The following is a 25,024-nucleotide window of genomic DNA, read 5'->3' on the forward strand; positions in this document are numbered from 1 at the left end:
TTGACTCATAGTTTAGAACCACACATCATACTTATAAAACATTATCGGAAACCTCCAATAATTTTTGTTCAAAAGGAACTTTAATAATATAGTCAACTTGTAATAAGGATACTGAAATTGTTTTAATTTTTTTGGTAACTAAAAGGATACTGAAATGTAGAGATTCTTCAAGTACTAAGGGGTACATGCACAAGATGCTGAATCTTTGGAATATACGACTATATTGATTTGGCACTGGCATATTACTTAGAACATTTTTTAGCATCTATCACTTATTTCTACTGCATTTACACCGAAATTTATCTCGGGTTATCTCTAAACCGAGCTTGCAAGAGATGATAACTACAATTCCAGTGTTTACCACCAAACGATATGACAACACGTATTGTCCTTATTCGTCCTATACTATGTTGGAAATGACTTCAGCCGGGCAGCTGAATCAAGTTTGTTTCTTTTCAAGCTGGCTGTTGAGGAACTCGAGCACTGATAGCCGCTGCAAGCAAGATACAAGGCAAAATCAGTTTTACTGGGTAAATACACCAATGAAGTAGAGGACAATTAAATGGACAACAAATGAGTATTACCCGTTGTTCGAGGCTAACTTCTTCAGGATTTAGCTTAAGGGATTGCAGTAACTTTATGCCTTCTTGAAATCCTTCAACTGCAGCATACTCATCGCCAAGATTTCGATCAATATCAGCCACTTTTGCTAAGGAAATGGCCACATCAACTATCTGGAGTAGCGGAAGAGATTTAGTAAATGTGGAAGAGAGTTACGTGAAGCAGAAGAGGGCAATGCTTTGAGTTTCAATCAAAGAAAAATAGGGTGGACTGAGCAAAAGAACAAGAAAATCAGCATGCATGTACAAGATAGCCAAAGTTAGCTGTTTTTTCGGGCATAATTGATGAAGATTCTATTTTTGCTATCTGGCTGAGTGTTATCGGAAGATGCTGCAACTACTGTTTCTCTAGGGCACTAACGCCCAGGATTATACGTGTATGTTGTTGTTGTTGTAGTTGATGAAGATTCCATAAGATCTAAAACATATACAGCAGAATAAATTTTCTCCATTTTGTATATGGACTGTGGTCCACGATCCGGAAATAGCAGAATTCTGAAGGTTTCTTCAAGCATACTGATCAACATTAAGGCTTTAGGCTTTTTTTTTTTTTTTTTTTTTTTATAATCGAAAAATCCGTAGAAGGCCAGTTGCGCATGATGCGTAACTTGGATAATAGCCAGCTAGCTCCTCTACCCTTTTCCACTTAAATACTAGGCTTTTGATTGGGAGAGTTCGTACACATAACGTACGACTAGCCCACACAAAGCTTTAGGCAAATTTAGAGATGACAATATGGGTAATCAAGGTAAAAGGTTGATCCAACATCTTATTGATGGATATATGTTCAAATATATGAGGGTAAAAGATGGAACTCGTCAGCAGAGAAACACAAGATGAAAAAAAAAGGGAACAGAAAATGATTAGTTCTTTTGGATATCAAGATGCCACAGGTTCTTTGACAGGACTGTTGCCATAAATTTATATATTTAGTAACAAATAGCAATGTGGATAGTGATGTTCATCGGCTTGGGAAAAATACTAACCTGAGATGGCACAGACTGTTGCTTGATGGCGTTGCGGCGAACATCCAACGCCTGAATATAATGTGATCTTGCAGCTTGCAAATCTCCATCATAGTATTTAAGATCTCCAATTTTGTTTAGCGAAACAGAAAGAGTGTGTGTGATCTGCAAAGATTTTTTAACGAATTAAGGAAAAAACACACTCATATATGAACATTTATGTACTATATCATCATAGATTATGACAAAAATCAATTTAGGTACATATATATACGTTAAATACATGTGTGTAAAGCATCATTAAGAGTTACCTCTAGATCATCTTTAGGTACTTTCAAGGAAATTGACACTCTCTTCCAAAGTAAGTGACTGCAGATACAGCATCTCCATTGCTTAGACTACAGAATGCCTCCAAGTTATTTCTTTTAACAAACTAATAACTGTTCAAAAGTTCTAAAATCACTTGAATAAATAAATACTTAAGATCATTTGATGACAATGATAAATGAAAGGGAGTGACATCTTTTTCTGTTATATCCCGTATTTTGTATATTGGGACAATCCGAGCTAACTGTGATAAATTAAGGACAAGACTATTTCGGGATACGAGGTAGAGATATTTAACCTCCGATTTTGTTTAAGGCATAAGTTGCTTATGATTTTATTGGTATGGAATACTAAGGAAAATTTGGGGTTAAAAGTTAATTTTGGAAAGTTAATAATTCATGAATTCAAAGGGCCAAGTGGCCGGCCAATGGGGTGGGCCATGGTCCACATGGATGACTAATATATGTAATTGGAAGATGACAAATTCATTATATTCATCATCTTCACCCTTAGAACATTGGAGAAACTTGGAGAAAAAAAAAAAGGGAAATTGATCAAAAAAAATATATTTTCTCCTAGCTTTTCTACCAATTGGAAGGTCCTCTATAACGTGGAGTGGTCATTGGAGCAAGCAAACCATTCATTTTTGCAAGCACAAACTCTAGCCAAGTTGAAGAACTAAGTGATAAAGGTAAGGTTCAATCTTTTTATATGTGTTATGGATGGTTTGTGCATGTTGTAGTATGTGGAAATGAATGAAACTCGTGAAATTATGGTGTTGATGTTGTGGCCGAATATGGGCTGATTTGGTGTAGGCATGTTGAACTAATTTTATGTAGTATTTTGGTTGTTGTTGTTGTGGATTCTATGATGATAATGAAAGTTTAATTATTCAAGTTGAAGTTGTAATTGTTGTGGGCTGTTTTAGAAGCCAACGTGAATTGTATGTAGTTTTTATATTTATGAGAATGACATTGTTAAAGTGTGGATTGTTGGTGTAATTCATGAATTTGGGAGAGAGGAATGTGTTGTTGTTGTTGTTCTCGGGTTTTGGAAGATTTCGGGTGGCATTGCATATTGGTTGGGTTGTTTGAAATATTGTGCGAATTTGTTTGAAGTGTTCTTGAATATTGTTTGAATGATCTCGGATTAGTATTTGAACATGGGAGCGTTGATGTTGGCTTGAATGTATGTAGTTGACTTGAACGTAAATGGAATGTTGTTGAATTATGTAGGAAAGAGTTACTAACGTTAGAATGCGTTTTGAATTGATTGTTGATGTTGTTAATATGATTGTTGGTATTGTTGTTGATGATTTGGCCGAGTTGAATTCTCGGGGATGTTGAATTTATAGGGGAAATCTTGCCCAATTTACTTAGATAAAGGTGCTAGTTTGGGATGGAATCCACAGTATCTATAGCTAATGTTTGGTATACAATGATGTTGTTGTAGATCTTGGGAAGCGAGACTTAGGTTTGGATTAACTTAGGAAGTGACAAGGTATGTAAAAGCTTACCCTTTCTTTCTTTTGGCATGTCTTAGTTGTAACTAAGCTATGATACGGCCTCGGGGTAACTACTCTCTTAGGATCAGAGCATGTATATGATTCTTATTCACTTCTTGATATTCGCATTATTAATGTGGTCGAACTATGGTCCTTAAATCTTTTGTGTGAATGGATAATAAATGTTGCGCCAAAAAATTTTGTTCTTAAAGGATTACTGTATCTACGAGCAGTAACTTTCACGGCAGGCTCGGATCGCTTCGAAACGTTCGTAGAAGATTTTATAACGAATAATATCTCTAACTTTCATAGGCGGGCTCGGATTGGTTTGATACTTGTCCGTGGGCCCCGAGACTTTTTCTATGTTTGGTTAACGACTTTACGAAAGAACTGTATGTGACTATCGTTGATACTTGAGTATTGATTTCTCATGACTATCGTTTGATACTCGACGTTGATTTGTCTACTTATACTCTGAGTCTTAAAGATGATTTATATGCATATGATTTCTCACTACTCTGCTCGTGCGCTGTTATTACTTCTTTCGCTGCGTCCGGGCCGGAATATTGTATTCGTGCACGACTCGCTTTGCACATCATTCACGCGTCCCTCACTAGGGGGGGGGGGGGGGCCACGTTATATGTATATGATGATATTCATCGCGTCCCTCGCTAGAGAGCCGGGGCACGTTATATGATATGATGATGATATGATGATATGGGAGGGCGGCCCGGGATGGCATATGATGACTTCGTTCACCGCGTCCCTCGGCTAGAGGGCGGGGCACGTTATATGTACATGTATATGATGATTTTGTTACAGGTCCTCGCTGGGGCGGGACACGTTATATATACATATGTACAAGATGATTATTCGCTTATGTTTCTAAGTTCCATAATGAATTGGATATGATATTGGCATGCATGGTTTATGTTTCAAAGGCAAGCCTTGTGGTTTTCTGGTTCTGTACTATTTTCTATGCTCCTTACTTAGGTACGATTATTCTTGTATTCCATACTTTACATGCTCGGTACATATTCATCTTGACCCCACTGTCGGGGCTGCGTTTCATGCCCGCGAGTACGGATACGCGTTTTGGTGATGCGCCGACAGGATTCCACTTTCGGCCAGAATGTTGAGTGCTCCATGATCGGAGCCCATATTTGGTACGAGACTCTTTTGTTGTATATATGTATGTCTATTCGGGGGGTACGGGGCCCTGTCCCGTCATATGATTCTGTTGTTACTCTTAGAGTTTTGTAGACATATGTGTGAGTTGTGGGTAGTTACTGTTCAGTTGTGTTTGTGTGTGATTTGTGTTTTGGACGTTTCCAGGCTTATGTACGGTATTTATATGTATACGGGACGCCGTGCCTTTCTGTATGTATAAGTTCTTGTTATGTATGCTATGGTCTGATTGTGGTTGACAGATGTGTACGAGTGCCCAGCTCGAGCACTAGTCACGGCCTACGGGGTTGGGTCGTGACATTTTCATTCAAGAGTAAAAGAAGAAACTTGGATGAGACACACCTGCAGTCACCAAGCATACCAAAAACTGCTCCAAGTTGTGAGCACAACTCTGATGTATTCCCCATTCTCTGAAGCTGTTATCTGATGTCATCCGCACACATAGTAAATCTTGATTTTGCACTAACGATATTATTGGCACGAAAAGCCTTCAAGTTAAAACCAAAAGTTAGTGGAAACCGTGAAATGTGATTCACTAGCTAGTCTTGACTAGTGAGATTTTTGCTAAACATACCCGCATGGCTTGTTGCACCAGGAAAGCTCCCCGCTCCAAAGACGCGTCCTCATATATAACTGTTTTCTTCTCGCCTACATCTTCTTGTTCGTTATTAGCTTGAGACCTCTTAATCCTGGCATGGCCTTCAATAAAGCGATCAACAACATTCTGAAGATTCATGTCGGCCTCAATCTTTTCAATATCAGCACCGCATAATGGACAGTCCTTAAACCGGGAGATACATGCCCTGTTTACCAAAAAGGTATACTACTTAAAAATGTCCAGGGGAATCTTTGTCTTTTCCCTTTTCTTGATTTTAAAATATCATTAAAAAAAATACAACTATACACCGCTTACTTGCAGAATACATGTGAACAGGGCACACATCTACTGCAATCATAAAGAAGTGCCTGACATATCATGCAGCTAAAAGGACCAAGTTTAAATGTTTGAGTATCATATCCAAAGGGGCATTTAGGTGACACAGTTGCAGATTCTCCAGAATCTTGTTTTAGGCTTGCTCTCTGGACGGTCTGTTGTTTATTTTGGTCGTCATGAGGTTCTTAATAGTCGAATCATATCCAAGGGACACTTAGGTGACACAGTTGCAGCTTCTCCAGACTCTTCTTTAGCATTACTCTCCTGGACAGCCTGTTGTTTATTTTGGTCGTCACGAGGTTTCTTAAGAGTCGAATCATATCCAAAGGGGCACTTAGGTGACATGGTTGCAGCTTCTCCAGACTCTTGTTTCTTAAGAGTTGAATCATCAGGTCTGGAAGCTCCAGCAAAAGGGCAAACCGAGGTCATCTTTATAAATTCACTGCAAAGGGTACAAAGTTAGTCATATCTTTTACGAAAAAAAACAGATGATCAGACCAGACAATTACTGAAAATCCACAAATCCAGCCGTTCGACAAAGAAAAAGCACATGCTTTGTCAACAAAACTTTTTATTCTGACCGAGAACTAGCTATTGCTTTTTATTCTGTTTCAGTCTACATAATATAGTTAACACGTAAAATCACATAAATTATTTAAAACCTTTGTCTAACTTAAGAGTGCCATCTGGCTTCAAACAATGCAGACTCAATACCGTAGTAAAAAAAAATTCAAAAGGCAAGAAGTGGCACCACACATCGTCATTTCTAATGTAATCATCAATAGAGATCAACAAATCTCTACCCTCTCATTCACCTATAACAACTCTCATAATATCTAAAAAGTCCCTCTTTTTCCTTTTTGAAAGAATTAATTTTGCTTCTTTCCCTCGTCACCAAGGAAAAAAGGCTCTACTTTGCGAAACAAACGAAATAATTCTAATTGCAGATCAAATATGTAGTGATATAGGATGTTAAAAGAATTGTCTTAATTAACTTAAAATTTGGATCACACACTGTGACAATTATCCTAAAATTCCACAGAAAGTGATCATCCATCACCGTCCATGCAATAAACTTAATACACTACAGCAATAACATCAGTGGCGGAAGACATGACTTGCAAGTGTTCAATTCACACGCGCTGCGAAAAATATCTAAATGTGAACATGTACATTCTTCTGGCTATAATATATTCACGTGAGAACTGGCATATATAGATTATATGAATTGACTTAGCCGACAAAATTCTAGCTCCGACCTTTGAATAACATACCGGTGAAATCCCACAAAATGTAGATGCGGGAGAATGCGTTGTACATAAACGCACACCCCTACCTTGGAGGTATAGATCTATTCCCGGTAGGCGCTTTTAGCGGAAAGAAACAGCGATTAATGATAAAAAGCATACCGAGAAAACTACATAGTAAAGCTAAGCGAAAAAAGGGCAGTAAACATCGCGAAATAATACGATAATCGAAGTATAAGAAATAACAAATAGTATCAGAAATTGAAGGACAAGAAACTATAAGAAAGTAAGAAAGAAAGAAAGAGAAAGAGTCTGCGTGAATTTCTGATCAACAAAAAGCTAAGTGTTTTCTTTATTCCTTTTTCCCCCTTTTCCTATTTTTTGGAATTCCATTATTCTTAACCAGGTTTTATATCCAGTTCTTTTTCATATGGGTAAGTTACCTAAACAATTACTCCATAATTTGGGAAAATTTTAAAAATATACAATTTGCTCACTTACATTACAAAAAAAATAGCCCAAAACTTATATTGCAAAGCTTTAGCCCAAAAACACTTTTATACAGTGTTAAATACTTATATACAAAAGACAGGTATATGTATATAGGTATTTGAAAGTGTATAATGTGCAGATATATATACATATTAAAAAATATAATTATATAATATTATACACGAAAATATGCACGTATAGACATTTATACACAATTATACAAATATTGTATAATGTGTAGGTATATACACTAAAAAATATAATTATACAATATTATACACGAAAATACACACTTATATACATTTATATACCCACTTATGCAATTTAGACACAATTACACAATATTGTATAAGTGAGTATAATCATAAATTTTGACTGATTTTGAATAATTGCGTTCTCCTTGAGCATTGACAACAGAAAAAAAATAATTCAATTTTACCTTTATACATTCTAATTATACACAATCATACATACTTATACGGATTTATACAATTACTAGATGGGCGTATGCCCAGTACATGCGAGGGTCCCGACACTTTGGATTATAGTGTATAATATGTGTATGTAGTTGTGTTTAGGTAGTGATAATATATATATTTTACATTGCTAATAAATATACATAAGTTTACCTTTGTTTTTATGCATATATATATATATATATATATATATATATATATATATATATATATATATATATATATATATATATATATATATATACACACACTATGTTCAAAACAAGATTAATATAACATTGCGGTTGTCTTTCCTTATCAAAAACTTTATTATATTAGTGTTTGCTACGAATATAAAGTTTGCAAAAATTTATTAATACTTTTTTAAAGAGAGAGAGACTTGTTTAAAAGGAAACTATTTTTATCTTTGAGACAAAACGGTATGATATTTAACCATCGGTTGATCTTTGAATTTTAATTCTATTAATTTAAAGGTGTAAAATATTCTATTGTTAATGTATGTAGATTGGACCTAAACAATACTTATTATTATTATTTTTTATCAAATTTTGATTTGGATAATTCTAATTCAAATTATTAAATTAATTTTACATGTTTAAAACGAAACAAAGTAGAAATTTTATTTTCTATTTAAACGAAGAACTACTATTTTTTATTTTTTGGTGAATATTCTTGGTTTAGCTCATTTTACTTGTCATGTTGTCTTTTGCACGTTTTTTTTTTAATGAAACGTCAATTAAATTAAATTTGACTAATTTACCTTATTTATTATTTGATTTTCATTTAATATTATTTTTTTCTTTTACTAAATTAATCTCTTTTCACATTTATTAGAGTAAGAATAAAAATAAAAAAGTAATTAAATTCTATCTTATTTTAAAATATAAATATTTTAAGTATATTTATTTTAGTAAACATAACAAACAAATGACATGGCGGAATAGCAAATACTGATAGTTAAATATCTAGATTAGATTTAATTTAATATAAGAAAAGAAAGGAAATTGTATGATTTGGCGGCTGCAGCATTTGAAGAAAAATAATAATATGGTCCCGTTTTTTTCTTATCACAATTTCATTTCTTATCTAATGGGTTGATATGCATGTAATGGCAACGGAGAATCCACTATTATTGACTTAATGGGGATACTTTTAATTAAATGAATATTGTTTTATTTTTTAATATGGAATGCACATTTTTTTTTTTAATTTTGATATTGCTTGATTTTTTTAATATGAGATCCACTTTTTTTTTTTTTTTTTTGAGAAAAGACATCATTTTGCCCTTGAACCTTGTGAAAACTCACTTTAGCAAACTTAGCGATAATTATTTACCCCCTAAACAACTTATACGTGAATTATTTTGAACCTTGGCATTGAAATGGGATGAGAGGTGTGTGTTATTCTTTCGCCGTAGTACGATAGTCGCATCATTTTTTATTTTTTTGTAATTCCTCGAAATTTATTTTATTATTTCTTTAATTTGTCCCTTCTTCTTCCTTCTTTCCCTATTTTCTTTTCTTTTCCACATCCATCCATGGCAGAACTTCACTTTAATGGCGAATTCAAGTTTCCTCCATTAAAGATACACGGTGAGCTTCATCACCATCACTTCTCCTTCACTCCACAATCCATAAATCAACAACATCAAACTATACCCAACATCATATACTTCTCTCGAAAACGTCATCGTTTTTCACCCATTATTACTATTATTAGCAACGCCATTTCTTCCATAACCATTATTAGTAGTACTAGAAGAATGAGGAGGCAGCATTTCGGACCCGTGTGAAGATGATGGTCTCCCTGTAGTACCACTAGAACTCGCCATTTTTTTTTCCGAAAGAAAACAAAAATCAAAACCAAGAAACCAAAAAATGGTGAAAATGAAAATGACAAGGCTGAAGGAGATAGAAAGAAGCTCAGAAGTGGGTTTAGTCGAGAAGTGGGTTCCGTTCACTTCATCATCATCGCCATTGTCATATTCATCATCAAAATTCTCCATTTCTACCACGCATTGCCACCTCTTTCTTCGTCACTGAGTATAAAAATGCCGACCCGGATCGTCTTTTTCACGAGAAGAGAACAAATGCGTAGATGGGTCACTATATTTGAGTTAATAAACAACTGGATTTGAGGAATCTTGAAAAAAAGAGGAAGAGATTGTGAAATTGTGCTATAATTAATGGTATGCGGAGGTTTGCAGGTTTGGGGAACAGAAAGAAAGAGAATGGAAAAGAAAAGGAAAAAAATCAAAAAAGAAATTAAAAAAAAAAGAAAAAAAGAAAGAAAGAAGGAGATGTAATATTAAATTTGCTCTCTTCAATTTATCTAGAAAAAGAAAGGAAAAAAATTAAAAAAAGGAGAAGAAAGAAGATGAGGATAGAGAGCAGATACAGCGGGAGGACGGGGAAGAAGGAGATGGAGGGCCCGGGGAGGCGGGGTGGGGTTAGAAGAACTGAAGAATGAGAAAGGGAAAAGAATTAGAAAGAAAAGGAAAAAGTTAATTTAAAATGAAAAATAAAATATTAAGAAAATCTTAATATATCTTCCAATTAGGAGATGACATATGTACAGTTGGGACCACTTTTAGTGTTATTTTTTTTCCTCCCACCCGCTTTTAAGAAATTGGGTACACTTTCTTTCTACGTCACCCATTAAGGTGGTATTTAATTCACTTGAAAGTTGTTTAGGGGGGTAAATAATTACAAGTAAAGTTTAGTTGCTAAAGTGAGTTTTGCTGCCAAGTTTAGAGAGGAAATAATGTCTTTTTTTTTTCTTTTTTTTTACATGAGTTTGGAGGTGGTGGGGTCTATTTTTTTTTTTTTTGTTTTACATGAGTTGGAGGTGGACGACGAAACCACCCCCAACTCATGCTTCTAACATAGTAAAAATAAAAATACAAATAAAAACAAAAATAATGTTCTCTAGATACCAGTGCCCGTGCTAGCACGGGCACTAACATATATTTATAATTTTATTCAACATATATTTATAATTTTATTTTTATGCAATTATAAAAAGAATGATATATCCTACAACATTTCTTGAAAGTCACGTATGTAAAGATAGAAATTTTGGGAGCACGGGTTCAATAATTTGTGCCATGATGTTATTTCTTTGTTTTAGTTTATATAACTTTATTTAAGAAAAAGGCAAATAGACACTTTTTTAAACTACGCGTTAATCAAATTTGAACCAGAATTTCAAAACTTATTGAATTTTTAACTACATCTAAATACGGAAACGTCATTTGAACTACCATTCCCCTAGGATAAAACGTGAAACTTTTTATACATATGGTGATTATGTATATTGTGTCATATAACATGTGCATAGATGCGGTATAAGATTTCTATCATTTTTTTTACTTAACCTATCAGAAGTATGTACTAATAAATTATTTTGGCTATTTATGGTGCTCCCGTATATAATTGGAAACTTACGACATTGGAAAATGCCTTTTGAGAATGTAATACCCATCTTAGTTTCTTTTTAGGATATTAAATAATCTTTGATAAACATCAGAGTAATTCATTTTATCGGTTGTAACAATATTCAATTAATTTGATTATAGAATTACAGTTGGCGAGGTAAGATATCACCCATGGAACTACAAAATGTAATCAGTTGTAATAGTAACTTTTAAAAAACGAAGCTTGGTAATAATATATTCAGAACTACTTTTGAAAAATTAATCACCATTATTAACTTAATGGGGGATACTTTGAGAATTACATGGATATTGCTTGATTTTTTAATATGGGTCCATGATTTTTTTTTGTTTGATATTGCTTATTTTTTAATATGGGGTCCACGTTTTTTTTTTTTGGTTGATATTGCTTGATTTTTTAAAATATGAGGTCCACGTTTTTTTTTTTAATGAGTTGGAGGGCCCACCTTAATTTTTTTCTTTTTAAATGGAGTGACTGACGACGAACTGCCCCAAACCCACATTTCTATATAGTAGAAATATACACTTGTATTAGTATTTAAAAATGTATCAACATTGTATAGGTATGTATAAATAATGATAATACATGTTTACAGTAAAAAGTATTAGCCACCATTACACCTCAATTTCAACACTAAAATCACCATAGAAGAATGTCCTATGTCCTATGTCCTACTGATTAACTAAGGATTTCATCATAAATAAACTAATCATGAGGACTAACGCTTTTTTAAGTATGTCCTAATGTCAATACTGGGATAAGGCTCCACGTTTCTGGTATTAATACTTGTAGGAGTCATTAGTTTAATTAGTAGAAACTGTTAAAATACTTTACAGACAAATCTAAGTAGTAAACTATAAACTAAACTCACCTCTGTTCAGTCTCCAGAGTTTCTAAGTCGAGTTTTGTGTCTTCTTTTATTCTACTTTATTTGGGTAAAGATCTTATTATATTGAAGTAGGCACCAATCTCATTTTGTCATGAAAATGACACATATTCCTTTTCAACGGTAGAATTAGTTGACACTAGCTACAAGTTAAAAGACAATAGTCTCGAGTCATAGTTTGAGAACCAAACATTATACTTTTAAAACATTATCAGAAACCTCCAATAACTTTTGTTCAAAAGGAACTTTAATGTAGTCAACTTGGAATAAGGATACTGAAATTGTAGAGATTCTTCAAGTTCTAACTGGTACATGCGCAAGATGCTGAAATTTTGGAACATATGATTATGGCGTTGTTATTTACAATGCGGAAAAACACTAAAAAGTAGTAAAAACACTCATTCTTGCCTTGCATATGTGAATTTACTCGTTTGCCTCCTAAAGATTTAGCTGGTTTGACAAAGCACTTGAGGTTCCTTAAACTCTGCAGTTATCTGCCAATGAGAACTGTAGTTGGTGTAAGTTGGCCTCCCATGGGAGAGTCACCCGCAGCTTCATTCGTCAATGGAGCTCTGGCTGGCCATACAAATGAAGGTCTCTCAGTAGGAATATTTGGCAGAACTGATTCCCCTACAAGAATCTGCAAAGCAGTTTTCATACTTGGCCTTTCATAAGGATTTGGATGACAGCAAGCCAATCCTAATATTAACACACATTCAGCTTGCTCTTCATCAAACTCTTTATCCAATTTAACATCTATAGAATCAATGATCCTTCTATTCTTATACATGTCCCATACACATTCAATAACTCTATTACTATAATTATTATCCTCATTTTGTTTTCCAGGGTTTCAACCACAAGCAACTTCAAGAACGAACACTCCAAATGCAAAGACGTCTGTTTCAACTGTGGCTCGACCTATATGGAAACTCTCTGGTGCCATATAGCCTATCGTTCCAGCAATCTCTTTCGTCGAATGGTGAGTCTTTCCATTCACTTGAACTGTCCTAGCCAATCCGAAATCTCCCAACCGAGCATTGAACTCTGAATCGAGCATGATGTTGCTAGCTTTTATGTCTCTGTGAAGTACTCTTTTCTGACAGCCATTATGCAGATAATCCAGTGCTTGAGCAATCCCACAGATGATGCCATGCCTTCTCTCCCAGTCAAGCCTCAACCTTAAAAAAAAAAAAAAAAAAAAAAATTATAAAAAATACAACAACAACAGTAAACAACATACGAGGTGTGGTCGCGAGAGGGTGGGGTGTACGCGGATCTTCACTACGGCACAGCAGGGTAGAAATTTTTTAGATAAACTTAGCTCAAGAAAATCATTTTATAGAACAGGTTTGAAAAAAAATGCAAGAGTAAATAAGCTATTGGAAAAAAAAAATTAAATTTAAAAAAAGAAGAAGAAGAAGTTAAGTCTCGACCTTTCTCTGATTGCTCTGTTTTCTTCGCAAAAAATCAACTTATCTAAGCTCCCATTTAGCATAAACTCATAAACCACTAGGAGTTCATTGCTTTCATAGCACCATCCTATCAATTTGACGAGGTTCTTATGATGGAGATTGCCAATGGTTGTGACTTCTGCTATGAGATCTTTTGCTCCTTGACTTGAATCTTTAAAGAATCTCTTCACAGCCACCTCTTTATTATGATCAGCTAACAACCCTTTAAAGACTACTCCACATCCTCCTCTTCCAAGAATATTCTTGGGATCAAAATTCCCGGTCGCTCGTTTCAAGTCCTTCAGCTGGAATCTCTGAGGTGCATTAGCTGAATTCTGAATCTGAATCTCTATATGCTCATCTTGGTATAACATTTGCATCCTCTGCTTTTTCCTCCTTGAGATGAAATATAAGCAAACCCCTCCTAAAAATATAACCAGAACCGATATTATCGGTATCAAGATCCACAACCATAATAGGCTAACTTTATGATCATTCCCAATTTCTGTGCTCGTAAAATTCCATGCCTTTATGCAGTTCAGCTGCTTATATATCCCAGTTGAGGCTGAAAATCCCACGAAAACATCCTCGGATAGAAAACTAGAAAGATCAAGAGGCATGGAAATGATGGGATTTCTCTCATTGTCTCCTGTTTGATTACTCATGAATGTATAAACCTTCAAGATCTTTGATTCTCCATCGTACCGGACACTTGCTATCACATCAATAGCTCGTGAAAGGTTAACACCTCGATCAGTTAAAGAAACTTGATTGACAGAGTTGATGCTGTTTATGTCAATGCCAACATGATTATCATCAAGATCATCAAGGTAACTTCTCCTTGTGTCGAATTCAACTGCAAATATTTTGCTTGATGAAGATCCATTTGTGCTTGCATTCACAATTCCAAGCCATTGTCCATCACTATTATCTGGGATGGAGTCAAAACCACTTTCTTTAGTCAATATGAAAGCCAATCCTTCACCCCATGGATCACTCTGAGGAGTGATATTAATAACAAACGTTGAATTAAACGATGCTGTGATGTTTTTCTTTCGATTCCACAGATTTAAAGGCTGTTAATACCATATTCTTCCAGACAAATTTGTGATAGGAGCACCACGAGCATCGCCAGTTACTTGGAGAGCATCAAAGAATATGGAGGAATTATCGGTAGTGATGAAATCATTGTCGTTTTGCTTGGGGAATTTTGGGTAGCTGAAACTCAGACAACTCACTCTAAGAACCAAAAATACTTCTAAGAGAAGTATGAAAATGTACAAAAGATGAATAGGGGAAGTTAAATAACTAACCTTGCCTAGAGAATACATATCACAGAAGCTATGGTTTTTTGCCTCAAGAGGGGGAATGAGGTAGATTTGTGTAAAAATTTGGAGTTGAAACTCTCTTTGAAAAAATGAATTAAGAAAGAAATGATGAACTCTCAATTGAAATAAAGAAGGTGAATATTTGTCCATTTATGGAGAAAATAAGTGATTTGATCAAAATGCTTGACTTGAATTAGGAAGCAACGTCTTTCAAGGCTTTTAACTTTTCTCATATTGCGGTCAAGTATGTAATACTCTTCCAGAGAGAGACAGAGGTGAATGTTTGTCTAGTTATGGAGTAAGTTTTTAAGTGATTTGATCAAAATGCTGGAATTGGATTAAAAAGCAACGTCTTCCAAGGTGTTTCCACTACTTTCTTAATATTCTTTTAAGCTGGTTGTTGCACTGCATGTTTGTTTTTACTTTTCTCACATTGCTATCAACTCAAGTAATACTCTTAGAGAGAGAGAGAAAGAGAGAGAGAGAGGAGGGGTAAATGTTTGTCCATTTATGGAGAAGGTTTCTAAGTGATTTGATCAAAATGCTCGACTTGAATTATGAAGCAATGTCTTCCAAGGTGTTTTTTTTTTTTTTTTTTTTAAATTTTTTCAGATTTCGACAATGAGCTTTCCGCAGGTTTCGACAACGTGTTCCAAGGTATTTCCACTAATTTCTTAATATTATTTTAAGCTTGTCGTTACACTGCATGTTTGTTTTTACTTTTCTCACATTGCTATCAAGTAACACTCTTCCAGAGTGTGTGTGAGAGAGAGAGAGGGGTGAATGTTTGTCCATTTATGGAGAAAGTTTCTAAGTGATTTAATCAAAATGCTTGACTTGAATTAAGAAGCAACGTCTTCCAAGGTGTTTCCACTAATTTCTTAATATTCTTTTAAGCTTGTTTTACACTGCATGTTTGTTTTTACTTTTCTCACATTGCTATCAAGTAATTCCAGAGAGAGAGAGGTGAATGTTTGTCCATTTATGGAGAAAGTTTCTTCGTCATTTGATCAAAATGCTTGACTTGAATTAAGAAGCAGCATCTTTCCACTCATTTCCTTATATTAGTCTCAGGGAACGTGCGTTGTACGTTTATTAAAACAGCTTAAACTAAATTTTGTGTTGCAAATGTGAAATTTTTAAATTGTTCATATATTTCTGAACCTTTTTGAGCTATAAAATATAAATCAAAACATACACAAAAGCAACAACTCGTAATTTGATGTTTGAAAATCTTGCACACTTAACTTTTAATATTTTAAATTATTAATTATTGTACTTTATAGTACTTTTTATGTAGTTTCTAACTATGTAAATTATTTTTCAAAAAACTTTATAATTATACGTCCGAATTCACGATCAAAATAAAGAAGTTTGACTCTCAAAAGCGAACTACATCATATAAATTGGGACAGAGGGAGTACTTTAATTTAAAGACAAATACATACTCGAACACGTATAAATACTAATTTTTGGACATGTGCAACACAAAAGTAGTTACAACATGATAAGGAGGAAATCATATACTAACAGGAGTAATAATGGACGACTAATCAAAAATCGTGCAAATAATCTTGAAGTTGACAGATGAACAGAGGAGGGTAAAAGGGGGAAAAAATTAAAAATTAGAGGAGAAAAATAGATCAGAACAATGAATAGTTCAAACACATGGTATAAACATTACATTTTGGTATCATTACACTCGTCAGTCGTCACCCACGAGCCGAATAAGATTTCCTCACTGTTACTATTGCATCTTGCTCCACCGCTTTCTGATATCAAACCAAAACAAAAAGGAAACCTTTAGAAGTTTAATAGGTTGACAACAAGTAAGTAATCTTCCATTGTGTTTACCTTTTAAGCCAATGGATTTTTTTTTTCCAGACTTCTACCATCTCCTCAAAAAGACTCATGTCCTTGAACACAACAGATTAATCTATGATACAAGTTTATATTGTCTTTGGGTAGATATGGACCATCCTAGAAGTCTACCCAACATCAAGAAAATCATGATAGGAGAAGAACAAATGCTACTTAATTTAATAACCAAGATCATTTGGAAACCACAAAGGATATAAGTAATCTATTCATTTCAGTATCTTATTACTCTTTGAGGAAGGATTACGTGAAAAGAAAAAGTAATATCCAGAACTCCAACGATCATGTACAATCAACATGACGATGATTGATTTCAAGATTTATGATTGCAAAATTCATACCTCATCGGCTCCGATGAGTTATATTTCAAGCTACACTGCAAGAAAATTTGACTATTAGAAAGATAATATTTAGTAATTTAATAGCAAGAAGAGCATAAAAAACGACTACTATAGTACTACTTGAATAAAGCTGACTTATAAAGGCAACAGAAAAGATGGGATCAAGAGAAATTTAAGAGGCGATTCACACTATAGAGAGAGAGCTCAAGCATAGAGGGGAGGAGATTCGAAGTTGATTAAATTATCTAATAATTGAAAAAGCTTTAGTCCAAGCATACTCCTTGAGTTACTTGAACAAATACCGAAAGTTGATGGTCTTATACAAATCTTAGTGTCCTAATTGGCTCCTGTTATTCTAAAAAATCTTTCAATCACCAACTATTCAATATCATGACTTGAAACGGACAGAACTTTGGCTATAGCAATTAAATGGTGATACATGAATGAGGAGTTAGAAGAATTAATTTCTGATAAATGAAAAGCGTAAATCCCTAAAAAAAGCTAACCATTAATGATCAAATTGAATGACAAAGAATCATCCAATTCTCAAGAAGAGTGGAATTAGAGACTATTATCATTAAAAGCAAATACATGAATTATGGCTTCTCATTTACCTGGCAATCTGTTATGGTATACATTTATTATTTATTGAGTAAATTTACTTTTTAGTCCAAGGATATTTTAGGAGTAAGATTTAAGAGAAGGATAAAATAGTCATTCACTATTTGATGGACATTTTAGTATTTTAATTTTTGCTTTAGGAGCTTCCCACTTTTAGTATAGTATGATTCTTTGAAGCTTGTTGTTGCAATGCATGTTTGTTTTTACTTTTCTCACATTGTTATCAATTTATACTCTTCCACAGAGAGAGATGTTGTTCCCTCCTTTTGCATTTTATGTGATGGTATTATAAACCAAGAAATGAAAAGAAAATGAATTCTTTTGCCATGCAGCCAAAACTCGCACCTAGTGTTTGCAACCAAAAGTGTTGACGTTTGATATTTGAGATTTTAGCTTGAGAAAAGCTAATTAGAGGATTTTCGTCATGTAATATAAACTAATCATGAAGGCTAACGACGGTTTCTTAACTTTTAAGTGTGTATATATATATATATCTTATGTCAATACTGGGATAAGGCTCCACGTTTTCTGGTTTTACTTGTAAGAATCGTTAGTTTAGTTAGTAGAAACTGTCATACTTCACAGACAGATCTATCTACTAATAAACTATAAATTAAACTCACCTCTGTTCACTCTCCAGAGGCTAAGCTGAACTTTATGTGTTCTTTTTTAATAAATCTTAGTATATTGAATTCGGCACCAATCTCCTTGTGTCATGAAAATGACACCTATTCCTTTTCAACAGTAGAATTAGTCGCCAATAGCCTAAAGTTAAAAGACAAAAATAATCTTGACTCATAGTTTAGAACCACACATGATACTTTTAAAACATTATCGGAAACCTCCAATAACTTTTGTTCAAAGGGAACTTTAATAATATAGCCAACTTGTAATAAGGATACTGAAATTCTTTTTATTTTTTTGGTAACTAAAAGGATACTGAAATGTAGAGATTCTTCAAGTACTAAGGGGTACATGCACAATATGCTGAATCTTTGGAATATACGACTATATTGATTTGGCACAGGCATATTACTTAGAAAATCTTTTAGCATCTATCACTTATTTCTACTGCATTTACACCGAAATTTATCTCGGGTTGTCTCTAAACCGAGCTTGCAAGAGATAGGTAACCACACCTAGTGTTTACACCACCAAACGATATGACAACACGTATTGTCCTTATTCTTATTCGTCCTTTACTATGTTGGAAATGACTTCAGCGGGGCAGCTGAATCAAGTTTGTTTCTTTTCAAGCTGGCTGTTGAGGAACTCGAGCACTGATAGCCGCTGCAAGCAAGATACAAGGCTAAATCAGTTTTACTGGGTAAATACACCAATGAAGTAGAGGACAATTAAATGGACAACAAATGAGTATTACCCGTTGTTCGAGGCTAACTTCTTCAGGATTTAGTTTAAGGGATTGCAGTAACTTTATGCCTTCTTGAAATCCTTCAACTGCAGCATACTCATCGCCAAGATTTCGATCAATATCAGCCACTTTTGCTAAGGAAATGGCCACATCGACTATCTGGAGTAACGGAAGAGATTTAGTAAATATGGAAGAGAGTTACTTGAAGCAGGAGAGGGCAATGCTTTGAGTTTCAATCAATCAATCAAAGAAAAAATGGGGTGGACTGAGCAAAAGAACATGAAAATCAGCATGCATGTATAAGATAGCCAAAGTTAGCTGTTTTTTTGGGCATAATTGATGAAGATTCTATTTTTGCTTTATCCTGAGCTGAGGGTCTATCGGAAGGTCTGCGTACACTTTACCCTCCCCAAACCCTACTTGTGGGATTATACTGGGTATGTTGTTGTTGTTAGGGGTGGGCGTTCGGTTTTTCGGTTCGGTTTTTTCAAAGTTCGGTTCGGTTTTTTGGAAGTGGACACCGAACACCGCACCGAATTAGTTCGGTTCGGTTCGGTTTTTTGAAGTTCGGTTCGGTTTCGGTTTTTCTAATTCGGTTTTTTTTTAGCAATTACACATCTCTCCATTTATTTCCATTTTTCCTTCTTGTTACAGACGTTTACGCTAGACTAAATGTTTGAAGGTTTGATCACTTTAGAATCCAACCATAGTGATCATCCACACATACAAGATAATATCTTCTATATACAAAATATAATGTATTATACAACGTATAATAAAATCATACGAGGTATATAAAATTTTATATAGTGTATAATCAAATTATGTGAGTTATATCTAATTTTTTATAATAGGTGAAATAAATTATATGAACATTATTCTATGTATAACATTTTTATTATACTATATTTAATAAAAATCAACACTCAAATTATTATTATACTTGTGTTCAATATCCTGTAGTGTTAAATGAAAGCGAGATTTTATTTTTTATGGAACAATGAAAGAAGTTGAGAATAAGAAGGAAGTAGAAAAGGTAAGAAAAAAATGCTTGAAAAAAATCTTGCGAGAATAAGGAGGAAGTATGAAATTGTATAAAAGCGATTTATACTATGAACAACAAATAGGTATTGGAGTTATTCACGTCGAAGGGTTTCCTTATATATAGCAATTTGATTTACTATAAAACACTTAACTCCGTCATGTAATGTTTAATAACATTTAGTTGCTAAGAGTATGTAAATATTATAATATTATTGTCTACTTATGTTTTTTTCCCAAAAAAAAAATTGTATTCATGTAGTAAATCTTCAAAAAAAAAAAAAAAAAAATCGGTTTAACCGAAAAACCGGTGAACCGGAACCGAACACCGAAATTGTTATTAAAAAAAACCGAAACCGAACCGAAATACCGAAAAACCGAATTAATTCGGTTCGGTCCGGTTTTTCGGTTTTCGGTGTTTATGCCCACCCCTAGTTGTTGTTGTAGTTGATGAAGATTCCATAAGATCTAAAACACATACAGCAGAATAAATCTTCTCCATTTTGTATATGGACTGTGGTCCAAGATCCGGAAATAGCAAATTCTGAAGGCTTCTTCAAGCATACTGATCAACATTAAGGCTTTAGGCTTTTTTTTTTTTTTTTTGATAATCGAAAGATCCGTAGAAGGACAGTTGCCCATGGTGCGTAACTCAGTGGATAATGGCCAGCTAGCTCCTCTACCCTTTTCCCCTTAAATACCAGGCTTTTGATCTGCGGAAGGTTCGTACACATAACGTACGACTAGCCCACACAAAGCTTTAGGCAAATTTAGAGATGACAAAATGGGTAATCGAGGTAAAAGGTTGATCCAACATCTTATCGATGGATATATGTTCAAATATATGAGGGTAAGAGATGGAACTTGTCAGCAGAAAAACACAAGATGAAAAAAAGGGAACAGAAAATGATCTAGTTCTTTTGGATATCAAGATGCCACAGGTTCTTTGACAGGACTGTTGCCATAAATATATAGTTAGTAACAAATAGCAATGTGGATAGTGATGTTCATCAGCTTACGAAAAATACTAACCTGAGATGGCACAGACTGTTGCTTGATGGCGTTGCGGCGAACATCCAACGCCTGAATATAATGTGATCTTGCAGCTTGCAAATCTCCATCATAGTATTTAAGATCTCCAATTTTGTTTAGCGAAACAGAAAGAGTGTGTGTGGTCTGCAAAGATTTTTTAACGAATTAAGGAAAAAACACACTCATATATGAACATATATGTACTATATCATCATAGATTATGACAAAAATCAATTTAGGTACATACATATACGTAAAATACATGTGTGTAAAGCATCATTAAGAGTTACCTCTAGATCATCTTTAGGTACTTTCAAAAGGAAATTGACACTCTCTTCAAAGTAAGTGACTGCAGATACAGCATCTCCGGTAGCTCGACTACAGAATACCTCAAGTTATTTCTTTTAACAAACTAACTGTTCAAAAGTTCTACAATCACTTGAATAAATAAATACTTAAGATCATTTGATGACAATGATAAATGAAAGGGAATGACATCTTTTTCATTCAAGAGTAAAAGAAGAAAATGGATGAGACACACCTGCAGTCACCAAGCATACCAAGAACTGCTCCAAGTTGTGAGCACAACTCTGATGTATTCCCCATTCTCTGAAGCTGTTCTCTGATGTCATCCGCACACATAGTAAATCTTGATTTTGCACTACAGATATTATTGGCACGAAAAGCCTGCAAGTTAAAACCAAAAGTTAGTGGAAATCATGAAATGTGATTCACTAGCTAGTCTTGACTGGTGAGATTTTTGCTAAACATACCCGCATGGCTTGTTGAACCAGGAAAGCTCCCCGCTCCAAAGACGCGTCCTCATATATAACTGTTTTCTTCTCGCCTACATCTTCTTCTTCGTTATTAGCTTGAGACCTCTTAATCCTTGCATGGCCTTCAATAAAGCGATCAACAACATTCTGAAGATTCATGTCGGCCTCAATCTTTTCAATATCAGCACCACATAATGGACAGTCCTTAAACCGGGAGATACATGCCCTGTTTACCAAAAAGGTATACTACTTAAAAATGTCCAGAGGAATCTTTGTCTTTTCCCTTTTCTTGATTTTAAAATATCATTAAAAAAAATACCAATATAAACCGCTTACTTGCAGAATACATGTGAACAGGGCACACATCTGCTGCAATCATAAAGAAGCGCCTGACATATCATGCAGCTAAAAGGACCAAGTTTAAATGTTTGAGTATCATATCCAAAGGGGCATTTAGGTGACACAGTTGCAGATTCTCCAGAATCTTGTTTAGGCTTGCTCTCCTGGACGGTCAGTTGTTTATTTTGGTCGTCATGAGGGTTCTTAATAGTCGAATCATATCCAAAGGGACACTTAGGTGACACAGTTGCAGCTTCTCCAGACTCTTGTTTAGCATTACTCTCCTGGACAGCCTGTTGTTTATTTCGGTCGTCACGAGGTTTCTCAAGAGTCGAATCATATCCAAAGGGGCACTTAGGTGACACGGTTACAGCTTCTCCAGACTCTTGTTTCTTAAGAGTTGAATCATCAGGTCTGGAAGCTCCAGCAAAAGGGAAAACCGAGGTCATCTTGATAAATTCCCTGTAAAGGGTACAAAGTTATTCATATTTTTTACGAAAAAAACAGATGATCAGACCAGACAACTACTGAAAAGCCACAAATCTAGCAGTTCAACAAAGAAAAAGCACATGCTTTGTCAACAAAACTTTTTATTCTGACCAAGAACTAGCTATTGCTTTTTATTCTGTTTCAGTCTACATAATATAGTTAACACGTAAAATCACATAAATTATTTAAAACCTTTGTCTAACTTAAGAGTGCCATCTGGCTTCAAACAATGCAGACTCAATACCCTAGTAAAAAAAAAAGTTCAAAAGGCAAGAAGTGGCACCACACATCGACATTTCTAATGTAATCATCAATAGAGATCAACAAATCTCTACCCTCTCATTCACCTATAACAACTCTCATAATACCTAAAAAGTCCCTCTTTTTCCTTTTTGAAAGAGTTAATTTTGCTTCTTTCCCTCGTCACCAAGGAAAAAAGGCTCTACTTTGCGAAACAAACGAAATAATTCTAATTGCAGATCAAATATGTAGTGATATAGGATGTTAAAAGAATTGTCTTAATTAACTTAAAATTTGGATCACATACTGTGACAATTATTCCTAAAATTCCACAAAGTGATCATCCATCACCGTCCATGCAATAAACTTAATACACTACAGCAATATCATAAGTGGTAGCCTTTAATGCTTAACGCAAACCTAACCCCTACCAAAAAATTTGGCAGACATGTACTATTACGATACAAACATATATTACATACATATATTACATATTGAACACCCTTAATATATAGATTATATGAATTCGAACACCCTTGACAAAATTTCTAGCTCCGACACTGAATAACAGACCCAGTGAAATCCCACAAGGTGGGGTCTGGGGAGGGTACATTGTACGCAAACCTTACCCCTACCTTGGGAGGTATAGATCTATTTCCGGTAGACCTTTGGCACAAGAACAAGCAATTCAAAGCAGTATAAAAAGCCATAACAGAATACTACATAGTAAAGCTAACTGAAAAAAGGAGCCGTAACTATCACAAAATAATACGATAATCAAAGTACAAAAAATAACACATAGTATCAGAAATCAAAGGACAAGAAACTACAAGAATAATACAATAAACCTAATACACTATTGTGCTGTTTAAAAAATGTTAAGACCAGAATTACTGAAAAAGAAACAAAAAATTAATTCTCACTTTAAAAAAATCCAATAAGCATCAAATTAAAATGTCATTTAAGTATGTCAACAAACTAAAACTAGAATCAACAAACTATATTTTCCAACAAGAATCCGAGTAGTGTAAAAAAAAGTCAAAATTTGTATGCATAAGGGGTCATTTTCAGCTAAAAAATGGATCATAGGGCAATAATAAGAAGCAATATGAAGGGGGGAAAAAAAAAGATTAAAGTTTGAATTTTTTAAGGAATAGAATGAAAAATCAATTTAGAATGAAATAAAATCAGATTTTAAATTTTATTTTTACCTAGAGGGTTTGCGTTGGTTGAAAACTCGAAGCAGCCGAGTATTTCAGTTGATTTATGTGCCCCCAAAATTATGAGTGAGAGTAGATTTCAATTTTTTACCGTAAAAGAAAGTAAGAAAGAAAGAAAGAAAGAGAAAGAGTCTGCGTGAATTTCTGATCAACAAAAAGCTAAGTGTTTTCTTTATTCCTTTTTCCCCCTTTTCCTATTTTTGGAATTCCATTATTCTTAACCAGGTTTTATATCCAATTCTTTTTCATATGGGTAACTTACCTAAACAATTACACCATAATTTGGGAAAATTTTAGAAATATACAATTTGCTCACTTACAGTACAAAAAAATAGCCCAAAACTTACATTGCAAAGCTTTAGCCTAAAAATACTTTTATACAGTGTTATATACTTATATACAAAAGACATGTATGTGTATGTAGGTATTTGAAAGTGTATAATGTGCAGATATATATATTAAAAAATATAATTATACAATGTTATACACGAAAATATGATATACACAATTATACAAATATTGTATAATGTATACGTATATACACTAAAAAATATAATTATACAATATTATATATGAAAATACACACTTATATACATTTATATATACCCACTTATGCAATTTAGACACAATTACACAATATTATATAAGTGAGTATAAACATAAATTTTGATTGATTTTGAATAAAATTGCGCTCTCCTTGAGCATTGACAATAGAAAAAAAATTCAATTTTACCTTTATACATACACAATTATACATATTTATACAGATTTATACAATTATATACACTTGTATAGGTAT

At 34.0% G+C, this 25,024-nt stretch overlaps 1 protein-coding gene and 2 pseudogenes across 1 annotated transcript; all 3 read right to left on the minus strand.

Moving 5' to 3' along the window:
• Positions 1-61: 61 nt before the first annotated feature.
• On the minus strand, positions 62-23,922 carry LOC132049268 (protein NCA1-like; annotated as a pseudogene).
• Positions 12,585-14,879, minus strand: LOC132050834 (probable L-type lectin-domain containing receptor kinase S.5; annotated as a pseudogene).
• LOC132049269 (protein NCA1-like) lies at positions 18,604-24,237 on the minus strand. Its single transcript, XM_059440016.1, has 8 exons — positions 24,217-24,237; positions 22,274-22,738; positions 21,935-22,163; positions 21,703-21,848; positions 21,452-21,539; positions 21,162-21,305; positions 19,098-19,247; positions 18,604-19,006 (listed from the first exon to the last, which is right to left on the minus strand). The coding sequence occupies exons 2-8, from the start codon at positions 22,723-22,725 to the stop codon at positions 18,953-18,955; spliced, it is 1,263 nt and encodes a 420-aa protein (XP_059295999.1). The 5' UTR covers positions 22,726-22,738; positions 24,217-24,237; the 3' UTR covers positions 18,604-18,952.
• Between the last annotated feature and the right edge of the window lie 787 nt (positions 24,238-25,024).

Source organism: Lycium ferocissimum, chromosome 3 (assembly GCF_029784015.1).
Source record: "Lycium ferocissimum isolate CSIRO_LF1 chromosome 3, AGI_CSIRO_Lferr_CH_V1, whole genome shotgun sequence".
Classification (NCBI taxonomy): domain Eukaryota; kingdom Viridiplantae; phylum Streptophyta; class Magnoliopsida; order Solanales; family Solanaceae; genus Lycium; species Lycium ferocissimum.

Coding starts and splice junctions, on each gene's coding strand:
- LOC132049269 (XM_059440016.1), bottom strand. CDS start 22,725: ATGACCTCGGTTTTCCCTTTTGCTGGAGCTTCCAGACCTGATGATTCA. Junction 22,164..22,273: donor TGTTCACATGTATTCTGCAA/GTAAGCGGTTTA, acceptor TTTGGTAAACAG/GGCATGTATCTCCCGGTTTA. Junction 19,248..21,161: donor AACAGTCTGTGCCATCTCAG/GTTAGTATTTTT, acceptor CCGTTACTCCAG/ATAGTCGATGTGGCCATTTC.